The sequence below is a fragment of the Oncorhynchus mykiss genome, chromosome 23 (genome assembly GCF_013265735.2).
Source record: "Oncorhynchus mykiss isolate Arlee chromosome 23, USDA_OmykA_1.1, whole genome shotgun sequence".
NCBI lineage: Eukaryota > Metazoa > Chordata > Actinopteri > Salmoniformes > Salmonidae > Oncorhynchus > Oncorhynchus mykiss.
In genome coordinates, this window is record NC_048587.1 from 17,415,963 (window position 1) to 17,437,084 (window position 21,122).

General features: G+C 43.0%; 1 protein-coding gene across 2 annotated transcripts; it reads right to left on the reverse strand.

Annotated features, from left to right (window-relative positions):
* Positions 1–4,360: 4,360 nt before the first annotated feature.
* LOC110502353 (zinc finger protein 883) lies at positions 4,361–9,468 on the reverse strand. 2 transcript variants are annotated; one of them, XM_021580308.2, is made up of 2 exons: positions 9,262–9,468; positions 4,361–8,097 (listed from the first exon to the last, which is right to left on the reverse strand). In XM_021580308.2, exon 2 carries the CDS (start codon positions 8,010–8,012, stop codon positions 6,612–6,614), a length of 1,401 nt encoding a protein of 466 aa, XP_021435983.2. In that variant the 5' UTR covers positions 8,013–8,097; positions 9,262–9,468; the 3' UTR covers positions 4,361–6,611. The 2 variants fall into 2 exon arrangements, with proteins under 2 accessions (XP_021435983.2, XP_036815936.1); XM_036960041.1 differs by lacking the exon at positions 9,262–9,468 and adding an exon at positions 8,219–9,255.
* Between the last annotated feature and the right edge of the window lie 11,654 nt (positions 9,469–21,122).

A 21,122-nucleotide genomic window follows, 5' to 3' on the forward strand; every position in this document is an offset into this window, starting at 1 on the left:
TATCCTTGGCTTTTCTACAGTGCCTTGCGAAAGTATTCGGCCCCCTTGAACTTTGCGACTTTTTGCCACATTTCAGGCTTCAAACATAAAGATATAAAACTGTATTTTTTTGTGAAGAATCAACAACAAGTGGGACACAATCATGAAGTGGAATGACATTTATTGGATATTTCAAACTTTTTTAACAAATCAAAAACTGAAAAATTGGGAGTGCAAAATTATTCAGCCCCCTTAAGTTAATACTTTGTAACACCACCTTTTGCTGCGAATACAGCTGTAAGTCGCTTGGGGTATGTCTCTATCAGTTTTGCACATCGAGAGACTGAAATTTTTTCCCATTCCTCCTTGCAAAACAGCTCGAGCTCAGTGAGGTTGGATGGAGAGCATTTGTGAACAGCAGTTTTCAGTTCTTTCCACAGATTCTCGATTGGATTCAGGTCTGGACTTTGACTTGGCCATTCTAACACCTGGATATGTTCATTTTTGAACCATTCCATTGTAGATTTTGCTTTATGTTTTGGATCATTGTCTTGTTGGAAGACAAATCTCCGTCCCAGTCTCAGGTCTTTTGCAGACTGGTCCTGTATTTGGCTCCATCCATCTTCCCATCAATTTTAACCATCTTCCCTGTCCCTGCTGAAGAAAAGCAGGCCCAAACCATGATGCTGCCACCACCATGTTTGACAGTGGGGATGGTGTGTTCAGCTGTGTTGCTTTTACGCCAAACATAACGTTTTGCATTGTTGCCAAAAAGTTCAATTTTGGTTTCATCTGACCAGAGCACCTTCCTCCACATGTTTGGTGTGTCTCCCAGGTGGCTTGTGGCAAACTTTAAACGACACTTTTTATGGATATCTTTAAGAAATGTCTTTCTTCTTGCCACTCTTCCATAAAGGCCAGATTTGTGCAATATACGACTGATTGTTGTCCTATGGACAGAGTCTCCCACCTCAGCTGTAGATCTCTGCAGTTCATCCAGAGTGATCATGGGCCTCTTGGCTGCATCTCTGATCAGTCTTCTCCTTGTATGAGCTGAAAGTTTAGAGGAACGGCCAGGTCTTGGTAGATTTGCAGTGGTCTGATACTCCTTCCATTTCAATATTATCGCTTGCACAGTGCTCCTTGGGATGTTTAAAGCTTGGGAAATCTTTTTGTATCCAAATCCGGCTTTAAACTTCTTCACAACAGTATCTCGGACCTGCCTGGTGTGTTCCTTGTTCTTCATGATGCTCTCTGCGCTTTTAACGGACCTCTGAGACTATCACAGTGCAGGTGCATTTATACGGAGACTTGATTACACACAGGTGGATTGTATTTATCATCATTAGTCATTTAGGTCAACATTGGATCATTCAGAGATCCTCACTGAACTTCTGGAGAGAGTTTGCTGCACTGAAAGTAAAGGGGCTGAATAATTTTGCACGCCCAATTTTTCAGTTTTTGATTTGTTAAACATTTTTGAAATATCCAATAAATGTCGTTCCACTTCATGATTGTGTCCCACTTGTTGTTGATTCTTCACAAAAAATACAGTTTTATATCTTTATGTTTGAAGCCTGAAATGTGGCAAAAGGTTGCAAAGTTCAAGGGGGCTGAATACAAGGCACTGTAACTGCCTGTGTCTAATGTTTTCTAGCTTCCCTGAACAGCTGCATATCACGGGGGCTGTTCGATGCTAATGCAGAACGCCATAGGATGTTTTTGTGTTGGTTAAGGGCAGTCAGGTCTGGGGAGAACCAAGGGTTATATCTGTTCCTGGTTCTAAATTTCTTGAATGGGGCATGCTTATTTAAGATGGTTAGGAAGGCATTTAAAAACAATACCCAGGCATCCTCTACTGACGGTATGAGATCAATATCCTTCCAGGATACCCCGGCCAGGTCGATTAGAAAGGCCTGCTGAATGCCTTCAACTGAAATGTCTTCCGCATTTAACCCAACCCCTCTGAATCAAAGGTATGGGGGGCTGCCTTAATCGACATCCACGTCTCCAGCGCCCATTACATTCAGTCATCTAGCAGACTCTCCCATCCAGTGCGACCCACAGGAGCATCCAGGGTCAAGCGCCCCACCCAAGGGCACAAGGACAGATTCCACACCCAGTCGAATCAGGGACCCAAACCAGTGACTTCTCGGCCACCGGCCCAAGCTCCCAACCGTCAGGCCACCAACCATCCAAGATCCCCTCCCCCCCCCTCACAGTTCCCCTCGAGAGCTGCCCCTCAACCATCCAAGACCCCCCCCCCCCACCCCCCCGTACCCACCCATCTCTGCTGGCCACCCTCTTTGGATTTCTACACGCCATTATATCTTTCAACTATGTTATGTACACTTACGTTCAAAAGTTTGGGGTCAATTAGAAATGTCCTTGTTTTTTAAAAAGCACATTTTCGGTCCATTAAAATAACATCAAATTGATCAGAAATACTGTGTAGACATTGTTAATGTTGTAAATGACTATTGTAGCTGGAAAAGGCAGATTTTTTATGGACTATCTACATAGGCGTACAGAGGCCCAATATCAGCAACCATCACTCCTGTGTTCCAATGGCACATTGTGTTAGCTAATCCAAGTTTATCATTTTAAAAGGCAAATTGATCATTAGAAAAACATTTAAAAATTATGTTAGCACAGCTGAAAACTGTTGTTCTGATTAAATAAGCAATAAAACTGTCCCTCTTTAGACTAGATGAGTATCTGGAGCATCAGCATTTGTGCGTTCGATTACAAGCTCAATAGGGATGCTGGTCTTCTAGGCAGAGCTCCTCTGTCCAGTGTCTGTTCTTTTGCCCATCTTAATCTTTTATTTTTATTGGCCAGTCTGAGATATATATTTTTCTTTGCAACTCTGCATAGAAGGCCACTAAATAGTTGTATGAACATAACAAGATTCAACAACTGAGGCATAAACTGAACAAGTTCCACAGACATGTGACTAATAGAAATGGAATAATGTGTCCCTGAACAAAGGGGGGTTCAAAATCAAAAGTAACAGTCAGTATCTGGTGTGGCCACCAGCTGCATTAAGTTCTGCAGTGCATCTCCTCCTCATGGACTGTACCAGATTTTCCAATTCTTGCTGTGAGATATTATCCCACTCTTCCACCAAGGCACCTGAAAGCTCCCCAACATTTCTGGGGGGAAAACCCCTAGCCCTCACCCGCCGATCCAACAGGTCCCAGACGTGCTCAATGAGATTGAGATCCGGGCTCTTCGCTGGCCATGGCAGAACACTGACATTCCTGTCTTTCAGGACATCACGCACAGAACGAGCAGTGTGGCTGGTGGCATTGGCATGCTGGAGGGTCATGTCAGGATGCTGTGACACACCACCCCAGACCATGACGGACCCTCCACCTCCAAATCGATCCCGCTCCAGAGTACACACCTCTATGTAACGCTCATTCCTTCGACGATAAACGCGAATCTGACCATCACCCCTGGTGAGACAAAACCGCGACTCGTCAAATAGCACTTTTTGCCAGTTCTGTCTGGTCCAGCGACAGTGGGTTTGTGCCCGTAGGCGACGTTGTTGCCGGTGATGTCTGGTGAGGACCTGCCTTACAACAGGCCTACAAGCCCTCAGTCCAGCCTCTCTCAGCCTATTGCGGACAGTCTGAGCACTGATGGAGGGATTGTGCGTTCCTGGTGTAATACACAAAACAGGTTCTAGATTTCAGGCAGTGTGACATACCTTGCATGCATCTTTTTTTATGGCCCTGTGAGATATTCTGGGCAGCAGATAAAGAAAAGTGGAGTTAGGGCTTGATCCAATCTGTAAAGCTGAAGCGTTACAGATTCCAAGATAGAAATGTAAAGGGAATTCCCAATTGAGCCGACATATGCAGTTTGCCATGAATGCAGTCTCTCCTAAAGTGGAAACATTCCCTTTAAATTGAAATCCCGCTGTAAAACTGAATTTACACAATGCGGATTGAATAGTGCTCTTAGTCAGCAGACCAATAACAATTTTTATGGATTGTCTTAAATGTGAATAGATGACCCGATAAATAAAATCTGTGCAAAAAACTATTATAACAATTGAATTAAATTTCTTTAAAAAAAGGAAAATAACTTCAAAACATTGACAAGTCTTCTGTTTCTGTAACAGGTCATGCTGTGAGTGGTGATTTGAAGTGTTTTGCTGCCATCTAGTGAGGGACTTTAAAACCACATGGTGAATTACCAACAGCAACTGGACAGTTGTACTTTATTAATAGTCTCGCTGAAGTCAAACTACAACTGAATAGTGGTAAAGCACAATTGAGTTGTGATCCCTTTACTGATTTAGCAGTTCCAATATTCTGAAATCCACCATAGGCCTACACGTTCTCAAACAGATCCAGGACATCATGGACCATTTTTTTTCATGAAAGGTTTATTACCAAAACGCAAGACAAAACATGTCAACTGTATTCTAATGGCAAACACAATACAAAAAACATACACCTCTCTATAGGATGTAGGTCCGCTGCATCAAAAAATTAAATAATGACAGCGAAAAAGAAAACAATGAGTTTCAGAATTCAAAAAGCTGAGATTGCTGAAAAATAAGAGAGAAGAACGTTTGCCATTGGAGAAAAAGGCCAGAACCACAAACAAAAAAATGCAAAACTATATTTACCCGACTCAACTAAGGTTTAAGGGAAGCAGGGGAATCTAGCTCTTCAAAAAACAAACAAAAAAAACATTTAGTAACATAAATACAGGGAAAGTACCAAGCCATAATTGTTCCATCTTCAATTATCATTGTGGGTGCAATAGACTGGGTCTGTGCTTGATACATGCCACTACACTTTCCCTAGGTGTCATTTTCAAACACTCAAAGAAATAGAGGATAGAAGTCACAAATAAAATACCAATTCAAACAGTAAATGGTATTCACAAAGTCAAGTGTTGATCATTGTTCAGAGTACCCTGGTTGTGCTTAAAGCAAATACAAAACATTGAACAGGAGACTAGTTAAGCACTTTGAACAGATAAATGAACAGTTTAGCTGGAAAAGGAAATCCATCTGGCTATGCATGTATACAAGCATTATGGAGATACACAGTAAGTAGTTGACAGCACTTGATAATATTTCTGTGAATGGTAATAGATTTTGAAAGGTACACCTGAAAATGTGGAACGTTGGTGGCAAATGGGGAAGGTGTTGCCACCTAAAAAGGTGTTTTCAACAATGGCCATGGATGTGAATCACATTCACTACCATTTCAATTGCACCTTTGTTCCTAATTCATAAATAAGTTGTGCAGTTTCCCCTATAACCTCAATAAACAAATACTTGAACAAAATATTAAATCCCTAATCCCAGGAATATTTGAGTGTTTTTGTCAAAATGCACTGCACATATTATTAAATATCTCAATAATTCTCACTTTCACAAAAGCAATGCTTTACACACACAGGAACAGCAGATGTAAAAACGACATATATTGTAAACTATTCTCATGTTATATTCATCATGCATACATATATATGGAGTCACAGTTGTATACATTGTGGTAATTGCAGTATATGTTGACAAATATCAAATATAGCATATTCAAGTTCTAAGGATCTGACTGGACTTAATATTTGGACAAATCCTTTAAATCAACAATCTGAACATTCATCTGAACACTGTGTAGTAGAATAAAACTAATTGAGAACTTGGTTGATCACTCAACACTAGCAGTTTTCAAAAAAAAGATACAAATCAATTATCCCAAACATGTAGAAATAAATATTGTCTTTTCATTTCACCACTGTGTGTCATTAAGATCATTAATCAAGTGATGTGGAGTAGGGGACAGGAAAAGAACGCAGTTTTCTGATTGAAGGATTAATAATTAGCACATTTACTGGCGATGCCTGGAATTCAATCAACCTCCCTTTGTTTTTTCCTCAAAGTTCTTCATTGCTTTGGATTGTTGTTTTTTCAGCATCAGAGATTACTTGCATGAACAGATACAAATCAGAGGCTAAACCATAGAAGCTTGATTGAACCAGAGACTGTATGTGGCGTAGTGCAGACATCAGATTAATCCACTGAGGTCAAATCCGGATTTAGTTTGATGGCAAGGTTTTCATTTTGACCCTTTGTCACATCAGAGATAAAAAAATAAAAAAAAAAGGAAAAAAAGATTACATACAGAAAAGGGTGTATACTCGATATCAGAAGCATTTTATAGCAGTTTTCTGATGTGTGTGTGTGTGTGTGTGTGTGTGTGTGTGTGGTAAGGGTGATATCTTGACATGGCCGATATACTACACAGCTGGCGAGACTCTAGGAACACTTTTACCCTAAACCTGTAACGAAACATGGCCAAAAGGGAATTTCAACAAAATAAATCAAAATATGTTTTGCATGAGCAGCAGAGGACAACATTGTCAGTGCAATTTAGGTAAAATGTGTATGAGGGGGAAGGGGGTGGGGAACCCAAATTCCTAACCCCATCCCAAGATCCAATTTGCTGATACCATACAAACATAAGTCATTACACACTTTATATACTCAAGAGTAAAGCCAATTCCAGTCCCAAACAAAATCCCCCCCAAACCTCCCAACCCCTGAAACCCAGAGTTTTGACAGCTGAGTGTGGGCAGTCAAGAGCAGACCGCGACTGCGCTCACTCAGAGTCTGAATCAAGTGGCTCCATCTCATCTATGCCCTTCCGCTGGCGGGCCTCCTCCTCTGCGTGCTGCCGCTTGTGCCTGGAGTAGCTGGACGAGTGCACAAATGTCTTGCTGCAGGTTGTGCATTCATACTTCCCCCCTGTGGAGTGAGATCTCTCATGGTGGTGGAGGTTGGACAATCTGGTGAAGGTCTTTTTACAGTAAGAGCAGCTGAACTTGTTGTCTCCCTTGTGCATTTGCTGGTGCCTGGCGAGGCTCTGCACTTGGCTGAAGCGCTTGTCACACTGCTCGCATGCATATGGTCCTTCCTCTTCCTCAGAGACCGATGCTTGGCGCTGGCGCTTGGCAGCTCTTGATCGCTTGTTCTTCTTACAGAGGGTGTAGAAGTTGGGTTTGTCCCTCGAGCACAACTTGAGGCGTATTTTCAAGTCAGAGGACTTGGTAAGACCGTCTTTACCGTGGGCATAGTTATTAAGCAGGTCCTTGACATGAGAGACCTGGTGTTTTGAGAGGCCAATGGAGTTCTTGAAGGTCATATCACATTGTGTACACGCGTAGAATTTCTCTCCAGAGAGGTTCTTCCTGATAGGAAACTTTTTTTCGCCAGGGATCTTCTTCTCATCAGCCTGCTTCTTCTTTTTCCTGCTGCCAGGTGGGCGGCGGACATAACTGATTTCAGCAGGTATGACACCAGAGGGAATACCCTTCCCTTTTTTGTGGATGAGCCTATGACGCGACAAGCTGGAGCTGTGGTTAAAATCCTTCCCACAGATGTTGCATGGGTAAACTCTCATACCCCGGTGTGTTCTCAGGTGAGTTCCGAGAGCTCTTCTGCTTTTGAATCGCATTGCACACTGCGTGCATTTGTATTTGTTCCCCTCACCGGACCCTGTATCTGTTTGCTTGTTTGGGGGTGGGGGTGCCTTTCCTGTGTGCAATTGTTGGTGTCTTGATAGGCTTGAGGAATGACTGTAGCATTTCCCACAGTAGTTGCAGCTGTAGTATCCCCCTGGTGAAATATATTCCCATTTCTCTGAGCCCGAATCAGAGCCATCTCCAACAGGAACCAGCTGGCTACTCCCTGGCTCAGTGTGGTCATCCTCATCCGAGTCGTCCGTCTTTACTACAACACTCTGTTCTGCTATCTCACAGCCAGGGAACTCCTCTTCATACTGGGCAAAGAAGGGCTCGTCTGGCTCTGCCTTCACATGCTCCAGATTTAGGCCAGACCCCTCGTCCGCCTCCTTTTTCACACAGGATATTGTGAACTTGGACCCGACCTCTGCCCACTTGACAACATATTCTATGGGTTGGGTATCCAGTTCCACTGTGATGAAGTCTGCCCCAAGTGCATCCGGTTCAGACGAAGTCAAGTCAGTCTCAGAGTCCTCCATTAGAGCAAACCCCAAATGTCAAAGTGTGTAACTTTTGGTCTCCTTGGAATTACAGGGTCAATGGTACAATAAGACTCCAACACTCCTAAAAGAGAGAGAGAAAAAAAGTAAACTGTTTTTTTGACATAACAAATGAACACCACATCCAATAATATTACACATAAACAAAATACCTTTGAAAATCACAGATAAAAACATGGACATACTTGTACTTTCACTATCGAAACGTGGAGTTGAATTATGTGGAAATGAACCGAGGAAGTGCTTTGCATTACGTTGACTGGAGAAAACTAAACAAAAAACGACGTTTGCTTCAGTAGGAGTGGTGCTACGTTAAACGGTTGCACGAGCTTGAGCAAAACACCAGAAATGATTAGCAATTAGAAAATGTTAGTAAATATACTACATTTGAGGACGAAAGAAAATGACCAGACAAAGCAGCAACAATAAACAGGAAATACAGTAGGGACTGGGATGAGCACAATGCATCATGGGAGGGGATTAAATGGGCTGTAGCTATAAGGCCGCCTACAACAGACAGGAGACGGATGTATGTATTATGTCGAAAACACTCACAAATCCCGAAATGACATCTCAAAACTACATCGACCAAAGATATTTACTAGTACAATGTATGTTTTATTCATTCTCTAGGATTATCTCAGAAGGCTCTCTGGCTAAAACGAATTCATTCTGCCCGCCATAAAAATAGCGCTGAGCATAAACCATGTTTTTTTTCTTCCGTAATCGTGCATTATTCAATAGATTTTCTCAGACAAATATTTCTCTATCGACCAAGCTGCATAGTACTGTTCATAGAAAGCATAATACATTAAACAATGTACATGTCTAGTCACTGATCATGTACATCTTGGCGGGTTGACAGGGTCAGATCGAGCATCGATGACACATGCAGCTTGAGGAGGGCATAAAACGAGAGCCAACGCTCCAGGGCTGGCTTCGTACCATTGTCCACAGCAAATTATTTTATCACAAGTCCCCTCGTTACGAGATGGACATTTTTTTAACAGGAATTACCACCAAACGGTGGCTGAGCACATCACCCGGCATAATATGCTCAATAGATAATGGCAAGCTGGCTATATTTGGCATAAATAACCAAGACGTTATTGTATTGTCGTTGTTGTGATTATAAGGCAGGCTATGTAGCCAAATTTGACGTATGAACAATTAGCTATACCGAATTAAGCGATGGCGCAAGTTTAATGGTCTCGAGATTAGTATTTACCGGGCTTTTATCCTTTTAGATTCGTTGTCTTGACCCTCGACGAAATGAGTCGATTCTGCCGCACCTCTGTCAATTCACAACCAGCGTCCTCATGAATGTCAAGCCTTGGCAATGGCTGCGTATCATCACTGATTTTAAATACTGTGGATTGTCTTAAAGCGTTTGAAGGACAGTGTGTGGCTAGCTAGCCACATGCATTTTAAAACCATGCGCTCTACCGCTCCTGCGCAGCATTCACATCTCAAATTTCATTGGGCAATGCACCAGAGAGGAACAATCATTGGACAGGACATAGCTACCAAGGACAGGGTGTCGTGAAAACTGTAGTGAACAGTTTATTTAAACTGTCGAATTATTCGTCTACTGTCCATTACGTGCAAAGATACAATTTTAAAGTTCGATTGTTAAATAAGAGTAATGGCCTTTAATCACCCTTTCCATTCTAACCATCTAATTTCAGATGTATTGTCGATCCAAACACAGGACGTCGTTCTTGTCTTTACGACTTTTTGAGTGATGATGTGTCATGTGGTTGTCAACAAGTACTACTAGCTAGCTGTCACTGTAACGACATGTAACTTATCTGACAGGGTCGGAGTTGAGAAACCAGTAGTACACCCAATAATGTCAAAGCAGCTAACTATTCAGTGCTACTCAGATAGAAGCTAGCTAACTAACGTTCCGATAGCCAGAAACAAGACGAGGTAGTGCTAGCTAGTCAATATAGCTAGTTAACAAATCCTGGGTTTTAAATGCTCACCAGAATCGCTGGTTTATAGGCTAGTCATCCATTGAAAGCCACCTAGCTACATTTTCCTAGCTACAGTAGTTGCGCTAATAATTCCTTAAAAGTACAGTTAGACGTTTAGAAAACATGGACTAAAGTCAGCTGATGCTCATGGCCACAAGACGTAGCTCAGTTTGAATTGCATAATTTGTACATAGCAGGTTAACAAACGATTTACATGGGACGCCGGGGTCCTGCGAGTTCAGTGTTTGGAAATTTTAGGGAATCAGGTGGATCAAGGAAGACTATAGGATGTTTTAGCTAAAACCACCCTTACTGGATCCACTTGTTGATGTTCCTGGTCAAGGGTATCCAGTATAGGTGGTTTTAGCATATTTAGTGGAGCCTCGCCAGAATATTCAAACACTGAACTCGCCGGTGTCCCATGTAAAGTGTTTGTCAATCTGATATGGACAAATTATACAACTCAGTCTGAGCTGTTTGTTGTGGCCATGAATACCAGCTGACTGTCTTTTTTCCTCAGGCAGTAACTGGTACGTGGATCCAATATATTTTACACATGTGAGTTCCAGTTAGGATGAATTCATCTCGTTTTTTTCACCCTTGGAGGCTGTTGTATTACAGTGGAAATCTTGTTTTGTCTCTTACTCTCGCTCTTGAGCCTGTATGAAATGTCAAATAAAATTGTGTAAAACAAGTTCTTGTTTGTTTTGCTTCTCAAGTGCAGCGTTTGGAGCTCAACGGGCTCCGCATGGGACTATCAGAGACCAAAAACATGGCTCAATGTACACCGATTTATTGAATCAGGCTGTGATTAAATTGGATCTCCTTCATATATTATTTCTGGTTTTGAGACACAAAGCAGATTAATAGTTTAATAGTTATATTCATCTCAATCCCTTTTTCAGTATAATTGAATTACTCATTCAGGTATCAACCAGCAGAGGGCAGTCTCTACCAATTAGTTCAGTATGCTTCAAAGGATTTCAGATGGCTGGTTAAGTCTCCAATTTGTCATGCCCGCCATTGTGTTTGGGGTGGTGCAATGATTTCAAGGGTTCTATTTGAACTTTCTAAATATATTTAAATGTATCTATATGGGTAATGATGTTTAAGTAGTAGGATTTTGGCCCAACTCAATCTTCTTATGGGTTGCTTGAGCCATCTGCAATCTTTATTGATTTAGTAATAACTCCAAAAGGACAACCACCTGAAAGGTTAGTCTTCTCTTGCCCTTACAGATATGAGGCCATGATTTGGGGCATAAAAGTATACTTAGCTTTTATTTTTTGTGTGGCGCAAAGTCATCTGCGTACATAATCTGACCACAGGAGGACGGCTCATAATAATGTCTGGAACGGCGCAAATGGAATGGCATCAAAAAGGTGGAAACCACTAATTCCGCTCCGGCCATTACCACGAGCCTCTCCTCCCCAATTAAGGTTCCACCAACCTCCTGTGAATCGGACTTGACATGGTATGACATGAATCAATGATTAAGTCATAGTGAGGAACTCACTGATCCAAAGGTAAACTACTGATAATATTAGACCAGTGTTAGAGGGGTGGGAGAAGCACTGAATTAAACACTTTGAATTCGCTGAAATTGATTCTCACAAAACCTGTTGGCTGAATTTATAATGCTGATATGCAGCACCATCGTTTTCCCCAACCGGTATCAGTAACAACACAACATTGTTCCATGGAAAACTGGAAATAGTAGGCCAATATGATGGGGTTATGTTGTAAACCCCTACTACGCTGTTGCTTTCACTGAGAGTTTGTTTTGTCATGCTCACACATTGCCATTGAATGACCCTGTGCTCAAACACACCTGTGTTGACACACCTGACTTCTCAGTGCTGTGACACAGCTGAGGATGTCAAGGCCCAAAAACCTAGCTGTCCCTGCCAAGGGAGAAGGGCAAAGTCTGCCTTGGCCACGGGTACATTGTGTTCCCTGTGTAATGCTGGCTACAGTTGTAATATTGGTTTCAAGCAGACCACCATAGTCCCTGTGCCCAAGAACACAAAGGCAAGCTGCATAAATGACTACAGACCCGTAGCACTCACGTCCATAGCCATGAAGTGCTTTGAAAGGCTGGTAATGACTCACATCAACACCATTATCCCAGAAACCCTAGACCCACTCCAATTTGCATACCGCCCCAAACAGATCCACAGATGATGCAGTCTCTATTGCACTCTACACCGCCCTTTCCCACCTGGACAAAAGGAACACTTATGTGAGAATGCTATTCACTGACTACAGCTCAGCGTTCAATACCATAGTACCCTCAAAGCTCATCACTAAGCTAAGGATCCTGGGACTAAACACCTCCCTCTGCAACTGGATCCTGGACTTCCTGACGAGCCGCCCCCAGGTGGTGAGGGTTGGTAGCAACACATCTGCCACGCTGATCCTCAACACTGGAGCTCCCCAGGGGTGTGTGCTCAGTCAGGAAACTAAAAAGATTTGGCATGTGTCCTGAGATCCTCAAAAGGTTCTACAGCTGCAACATCGAGAGCATGGTGGTTACATCACTGCCTGCTACGGCAATTGCTCGGCCTCCGACCGCAAGGCACTACAGAGGGTAGCGCGTACTGCCCAGTACATCACTGGGGCTAAGCTGCCTGCCATCCAGGACTTCTACACCAGGCGGTGTCAGAAAATTGTCAAAGACCCCAGCCACCCCTCTACTACTGCACGGCAAGCGGTACCGGAGTGCCAAGTCTAGGACAAAAAGGCTTCTCAACAGTTTTTACCCCCAAGCCAAAAGACTCCTGAAAAGGTTATGAAATGGCTACCCGGACTATCTGCATTGTGTACCCCCCCAACCCCTCTTTTACACTGCTGCCACTCTCTGTTTATCATATATGCACAGTCACTTTAACTATACATTCATGTACATATGTACATTCTACCTCAATTGGCCTGACCAACCAGTGTTCCCGCACATTGGCTAACCGGACTATCTGCATTGTGTCCTGCCACCCACCACCTGCCAACACCTCTTTACACTACTGCTACTCTCTGTTCATCATATATGAATAGTCACTTTAACCATATCTACATGTACAGTGGGGCAAAAAAGTATTTAGTCAGCCACCAATTGTGCAAGTTCTCCCACTTAAAAAGATGAGAGAGGCCTGTAATTTTCATCATAGGTACACTTCAACTATGACAGACAAAATGAGAAAAAAAATCTAGAAAATCACATTGTAGGATTTTTTATGAATTTATTTGCAAATAATGGTGGAAAATAAGTATTTGGTCAATAACAAAAGTTTATCTCAATACTTTGTTATATACCCTTTGTTGGCAATGACAGAGGTCAAACGTTTTCTGTAAGTCTTCACAAGGTTTTCACACACTGTGCCTTTGGCCCATTCCTCCACGCAGATCTCCTCTAGAGCAGTGATGTTTTGGGGCTGTTGCTGGGCAACACGGACTTTCAACTCCCTCCAAAGATTTTCTATGGGGTTGAGGTCTGGAGACTGGCTAGGCCACTCCAGGACCTTGAAATGCTTCTTACGAAGCCACTCCTATGTTGCCCGGGCGGTGTGTTTGGGATCATTGTCATGCTGAAAGACCAAGGCCACGTTTCATCTTCAATGCCCTTGCTGATGGAAGGAGGTTTTCACTCAAAATCTCACGATACATGGCCCCATTCATTCTTTCCTTTACACGGATCAGTCGTCCTGGTCCCTTTGCAGAAAAACAGCCCCAAAGCATGATGTTTCCACCCCCATGCTTCACAGTAGGTATGGTGTTCCTTGGATGCAACTCAGCATTCTTTGTCCTCCAAACACGACGAGTTTAGTTTTTACCAAAAAGTTATATTTTGGTTTCATCTGACCATATGACATTCTCCCAATCTTCTTCTGGATCATCCAAATGCTCTCTAGCAAACTTCAGATGGGCCTGGACATGTACTGACTTAAGCAGGGGGACACGTCTGGCACTACAGGATTTGAGTCCCTGGCGGCGTAGTGTGTTACTGATGGTAGGCTTTGTTACATTGGTCCCAGCTCTCTGCAGGTCATTCACTAGGTCCCCCCGTGTGGTTCTGGGATTTTTGCTCACCGTTCTTGTGATCATTTTTGACCCCACGGGGTGAGATCTTGCGTGGAGCCCCAGATCGAGGGAGATTATCAGTGGTCTTGTATGTCTTCCATTTCCTAATAATTGCTCCCACAGTTGATTTCTCCAAACCAAGCTGCTTACCTATTGCAGATTCAGTCTTCCCAGCCTGGTGCAGGTCTACAATTTTGTTTCTGGTGTCCTTTGACAGCTCTTTTGTCTTGGCCATGGTGGAGTTTGGAGTGTGACTGTTTGAGGTTGTGGACAGGTGTCTTTTATACTGACAACAAGTTCAAACAGGTGCCATTAGTACAGGTAACGAGTGGAGGACAGAGGAGCCTCTTAAAGAAGAAGTTACAGGTCTGTGAGAGCCAGAAATCTTTCTTGTTTGTAGGTGACCAAATACTTATTTTCCACCATAATTTGCAAATAAATTCATAAAAAATCCTACAATGTGATTTTCAGGATTTTTTTTCTCATTTTGTCTGTCATAGTTGAAGTGTACCTATGATGAAAATTACAGGCCTCTCTCATATTTTTAAGTGGGAGAACTTGCACAATTGGTGGCTGACTAAATACTTTTTTGCCACACTGTACATACTACCTCAATCAGCCTGACTAACCGGTGTCTGTATGTAGCCTCGCTACTTTTATAGTCTCGCTACTTTTATAGCCTCACTACTGTTTTTCACTGTCTTTTTACTGTTGTTTTTATTTCTTTACTTACCTATTGTTCACCTAATACCTTTTTTTGTACTATTGGTTAGTAAGCATAGTAAGCATAGTAAGCATTTCACTGTAAGGTTGTTGTATTCAGCGCACATGACAAATAAACTTTGATTTGATTTGAAAGCAGGAACACTTTTCCTCACCCACACAAGGAAACAAAGATAACCCCATCATATTGTCTCTATGTTGTAAACCCCTACTATGCTGTTGCTTTCACTGAGAGTTTGTTTTGTCATGCTCACCCATTGCCATTGAATGACCCTGTGCTCAAACACACCTGTATTGACACACCTGACTTCTCAGTGCTGTGACACAGCTGAGGATGTCAAGGCCCAAAAACCTAGCTGTCCCTGCCAAGGGAGAAGGGCAAAGTCTGCCTTGGCCATGTGTACATTGTGTTCACTGTGTAATGCTGGCTACAGTTGGAATATTAGTTTGACCAGGATAATTATTTTTCAGCTGATCACTGTTATAAGATAGCACTGCACAACGTGCCACTGTCCGTCTATCTTACTGTTAGTGAATGTCTAAAGCTGAATCAGATAAATCATGATACATTATGATCTGGCAGGCTGTTTACACTTGGCCTGATGATCTCATCCACTCAAGGATAGTAGTTTTGGATTTCCATATAAACTGAAGCAAGTCTTGTTTGGCGATGCAGCAGGCGTGTATCAGTTTTTCCAAATATGCAGCACTTTTACTAGAACCCCTAACTGTAAATCAACCCTTGTGTCCCATTGAAGTTGGCTGAGTCTTTGTGTCTGTGTTTTAATGGATATAATATCCTTCCTCACTTGCCCTCTGTTTTAGGATCCTGAATCTGGTGACCCGCCAAGGAGTGACATGGGCGAACACACTTGGGTCAGTGGGTGAGTGCCTGTCATTCCCCACCAGTGGATTGACACAGATGTCCTTTCAGCAGTGCCACACATTGGTATACTGTTATTGTCTCAATAGAAACAAAAAACAATGTGACTTTAATTCACCTGTATGCTTGTCCTCAGCTCTGTTGTAGAGTGTGTTTGGGGTGGCCATCGCGAAGACCTGAGGAGCAGAGGATGACATCAACACGGCTGTTGCCGGGACCATGACAGGCATGCTGTACAAGTCCACAGGTCAGTAGAGGATCTGAGATCATATGATGTTGAAAGCAAAACAGGATAACTTTTCCTCACCTCATGTCTCCTCACCTACACAAGGAAACAGAGATGGAGCCTAGGTAGCCTTTTCCACTCACCCAGTCATCCCGTATACAGGTTGAAAATGGCAGATTTAGTCATTGATTAGCACCTAAATTGGAACGCAGTGGCTGTACATTAACATTCTATACATGACGTCAGAGTTCAGGTTTTCCACTTAAGGCTGTATGGGTTTTGACTGATGTCCGTTATAAACTTGAGCACCACGCGCGACAAAAAGATGCCTTCATCCCTCCCGCTAATGGGGCTACTTTTGCACATTTGTTGTCGTCTGAGTGAGGGAAATCCTGTACATCAAGAGGAGTCGTTGTGTTGTGAAAGATGAGACATTGAGGATTATAATGAATACTGCTTTGATGTCATACAGTCAAACCACACACCCGTGAGTCCAAATGTGAACTCATGTCAAATCAAATGTTCAATCACATTTTATTCATCGCATGCTTCGTAAATAACAGGTGTGGACTAACAGTGAAATGCTTACTTACAGGCCCTTCCCAACAATGCAGGGAAAGAAAATGGAGAAAGAAAAGAAAATTAAAACCCTCAATAATAAAAGTAATAACAGGTACACAAGGAGTAACAATAACTTGGCTATATATACTATATATACAAAATAATATGGACACCCCTTCAAATTAGTTGCTGACAGGTGTATAAAATCGTGCACACAGCCATGCAATCTCCAAAGACAAACATTGGCAGTAGACTGGTCTTACTGAAGAGCTCAGTGACATTGAACATGGCACCGTCATAGGATGCCACCTTTCCAACAAGTAAGTTCATAAAATTTCTGCCCTGCTAGAGCTACCCTGGTCAACTGTAAGTGCTGTTATTGTGAAGCAGAAACGTCTAGGACCATGTAGCGTGTAAAAATGTTCTGTCATCCGTTGCAACACTCACTACTCACTCCCTTTCCTGTTTCAGCATGACAATGCCCCCGTGCACAAAGCGAGGTCAATACAGAAATGGTTTGTCGAGATCGCTGTGGAAGAACTTGAATGGCTTGCATAGAGCCCTGACCTCAAACCCATCAAACACCTTTGGGATGAATTGGAACGCAGACTGCGAGTCAGGCCGATTAGGCCAACATCAGTGCCCAACCTCACTAATGCTCATATGGCTGAATGGAAGCAAGTCTTGCAGCAATGTTACAACATCTAGTGGCAAGCCTTCCCAGAACAGTGGAGGTTGTTATAGCAGCAAACTCCACATTAATGCCCATGATTTTGGAATGAGATGTTTGACAAGCAGTTGTCCACATACTTTTGGTAATGTAGTGTAACAGTTCCTTGTTGATATGCAGGGGTATGAGGTAGAAGCTGTTTAGGGTTCTGTTGGTTCCATACTCGACGCATCGGTACTGCTTGCCGAGCGGTAGCAGAGAGAACAGTCTACGACTTTGGTGGCTGGAGTCTCTGAAAAATTTTAGGACCTTCCTCTGACACCGCCTGGTATAGAAGTCCTGGATGGCAGGGAGCTCGGCCCCAGTGATGTTCTGGATTACCCACTGTAGCGCCTTGCAATCAAATGCCAAGCAATTGCCATACCAAGCGGTGATGCAGCCAGTCAAGATGCTCTCAATGGTGCAGCTGTAGAACTTTTTGAGGATCTGAGGGCCCATGCCAAATCTTTTCAGCCTCCTGAGGGGGAAGTAGCATTGTTGTGCCCTCTTCGTTGTTTGTGTTGGTGTCTTTTCACCGTGATAGCTCCTTAGTGGTATAGAAACTTGAAGCTCTCGACCTGCTCCACTTCAGCCCTGTCGATGTGAATGGGGGTGTGCTCGGCCCTCCATTTCCTGTAGTCCACGATCAGCTCCTTTGTCTTGTTGACGTTGAGGGAGAGGTTGTTGTCCTGGCACCACTCTGCCAGGTCTCTGTCCTCCTCCCTATAGGCTGTCTCATCATCGTCAATGATCAAGCCTACCACCGCCGTGTCGTCGGTAAACTTACTATTTGTGTTATTATTTGTTTATTTGTCAGGGACCATGTATAACATGCCATTGCACCAGATTTCTCTACATAGCAAATTTCCATCTGCAGTCTTTGGGCAGAAAACAATGAACATTAATACATCAATGCAATACTACAATATAACACACTATTAAAATCTATCTATCTACAGTATCTATCTATCAAAATATGAAAAATGGAGAATGTAAGGCATCAGAGTTTAAATGTCCCTTGGTCTTACATTATCTGACTTCTTAAGAGTCAGAATGTCTTAATGTTCACATGACTGGTTTGCCTTAAGCTACTTTTTCCCAGTTCGCCTTGAAGCTAGCAAAGGTACTGCACTCTCTGACACTGGTTGGGTTTTTCCATAGTCTTGACGCACCGACTGAAAAAGCTGTCTGGCCAAATTTGGTGGACCCTAAAACTGAAATGAGAAGGCTCCTCTAATTGAAACTCTTGTTGTCCTGGGTTTGTCCATACAATATGTAACAAATTGAGGTGGTTGGGAAAGGTCATGAGTGATCTTAATCAGCAGAGAAGTGTCGGCAAGGCATAAGAACCTGTCAAAGCTCAGTAGGTTGTATTTCTTATTGATATTGCAGTGGTGAAAGGTGTTTGGTTTTTTGAACAGCACATTCAGAGTTTGTTTCTAGAGCTTTTGAAGTGGTTTGCTGTGATACTAGCTTGTGACCAGGTTGTGACACAGTACGAGAGATGGGACAAAATCATTGAATGCATATACAGTTTGTTACATCTGTTGACATTTGGTTTCTGATAAATAAAACATTTACCAGGTTGCGTTTTGCTGTTCCATATACTTTTTATATATTTTTTAAGGAAAGGTTAGAGTAAATAATTAGCACTAAGTATTTAAAATTCCTATGTATTTAAAATGTGACACCACGTTTGAGTCATGCGTGGCCACACAGTCATGGGTGAACAGAGAGTACAGGAGGGGACTAGGCACGCACCCCTGAGGGGCCCCCGTGTTGAGGGTCAGTGTGGTGGATGTGTTGTTGCCTACCCTCAACATCTGGGGCATCCCATCAGGAAGTCCAAGATCGAGTTGCAGATGGAAGTGTTCAGTCCCAGGTTCCTTAGCTTAGTGATAAGCTTGGAGGGCACTATGGTGTTGAATGCTAAGTTATAGTCAATGAACAGCATTCTCACATACGGTGCATCCGGAAAGTATTCAGACCCCTTGACTTTTTCCACATTTTGTTACATTACAGCCTTAATCTAAAATGGATTTTATTGTTTTTTCCCTCATCAATCTACACACAATACCCCATGATGAAAAAGCAAAACAGGGTTTTATAAATATTTACGAATGTCTAATTAAAAAAAATCACATTTACATAAGTATTCAGACCCTTTACTCAGTACTTTGTTGAAGCACCTTTGGCAGCAATTACAACCTCGAGTGTTCTTGGGTATGACGCTACAAGCTTGGCACACCTGTATTTGGGGAGTTTCTCCCATTCTTCTCTGCAGATCCTCTCAAGCTCTGTCAGGTTGGATGGGGAGCGTTGCTGCACAGCTATTTTCAGGTCTCTCCAGAGTTGTTCGATCAATTTCAAGTCCGGGCTCTGACTGGGCCACACAAGGACATTCAGAAACTCCTGCGTTGTCTTGGCTGTGTGCTTAGGGTCATTGTCCTGTTGAAAGGTGAACCTTCGCCCAGTCTGAGGCCCTGAGTGCTTTGGAGCAGGTTTTCATCAAGGATCTCTCTGTACTTTCCTCCGTTCATATTTCCCTCGATCCTGACTAGTCTCCCAGTCCCTGCAGCTGAAAAACATCCCCCACAGTATGATTCTGCCACCACCATGCTTCACCGTAGGGATGGTGCCAGGTTTCCTCCAGACGTGACGCTTGGCATTCAGGCCAAAGAGTTCAATCTTGGTTTCATCAGACCAGAGAATCTTGTTTCTCATGGTGTGAGAGTCCTTTAGGTGCCTTTTGGCAAACTCCAAGCGGGCTGTCATGTGCCTTTTACTGAGGAGTGGCTTCCGTCTGGCCACTCTACCATAAAGGCCTGATTGGTGGAGTGCTGCAGAGATGGTTGTCCTTCCGGAAGATTCTCCCATCTCCACAGAGGAACTCTAGAGCTCTGTCAGAGTGACCATCGGGTTTTTGGTCACCTCCCTGACCAAAGCGCTTTTCCCCCAATTGCTAAGTTTGTCTGGGCGGCCAGCTCTAGTCTTGGTGGTTCCAAACTACTTCCATTTAAGAATGATGGAGGCCACTGTGTTCTTGGGGACCTTCAATGTGGCATAGGGGGATTTCTTAGAAGCAGCTGGGTTAGTGTCCCGCTTCCTGAATGCGGCAGCTCTTGCCTTTAACTCAGTGTGGATGTTGCCTGTAATCCATGGCTTCTGGTTGGGATATGTACGTACGGTCACTGTGGGGACGACTTCATCAATGCACTTATTAATGAAGCCGGTGACTGATGTGGTAAACTCCTCAATGCCATCGGATGAGTCCCAAGTGAAATTCTTATGTTTCTAGCAGTATCAATGTTTATGATTGCTATGTTTGATCCACAGTTACCAGGATGACATGTACTATACCCTGGGATGTCCTTAAAAGAACGAGGCTATGTTTGTCGTATTATGAAGAAAAATTTGCTGCCGAAACATGCACTCATGATTCCATTCTAAATTACAATCTGTTTATCTGAAGTTCTTTTTGAAAGCCTAAGGCCTTGATCACACCGACAGCATCCTTGCGCAAAATAGTATGCAGCATCATCTGGATATGTGTGCAACAAAAGTTCAACATTCACCTTCTGCTACTATTTATGTCAAGCCGTCTACGCGTACAGTTTGACGCATTCGTACAATAAATCTTTCGTATGTAAGACACAGAACACACTGCAACTGCCTCTGCGAAGCAAAGCTGCAAGGCAAACGCAGCGTTCCATTGGAAATTGATGTACTTCTGGTGTACCAAAATGCATTGGCGCTGTCGGTGTGATCGAGGCGTAACAATGTAAGATCATATTTTATAACTCAGCTAGCCATGTTGGCAATAGAATAAGCTTTCAAATGATGCCCACCTGACGCAGATTGCGATTATAATGGAACCTTTTTGGATTGAGCAAGTTGAAGGTTATTTTTTCAGTTATTGGCAAATGCTGTGAAA

Bases quoted from the DNA above. Each gene is read 5' to 3' on its own strand.
- LOC110502353 (XM_021580308.2), bottom strand. From the start codon at position 8,012: ATGGAGGACTCTGAGACTGACTTGACTTCGTCTGAACCGGATGCACTT.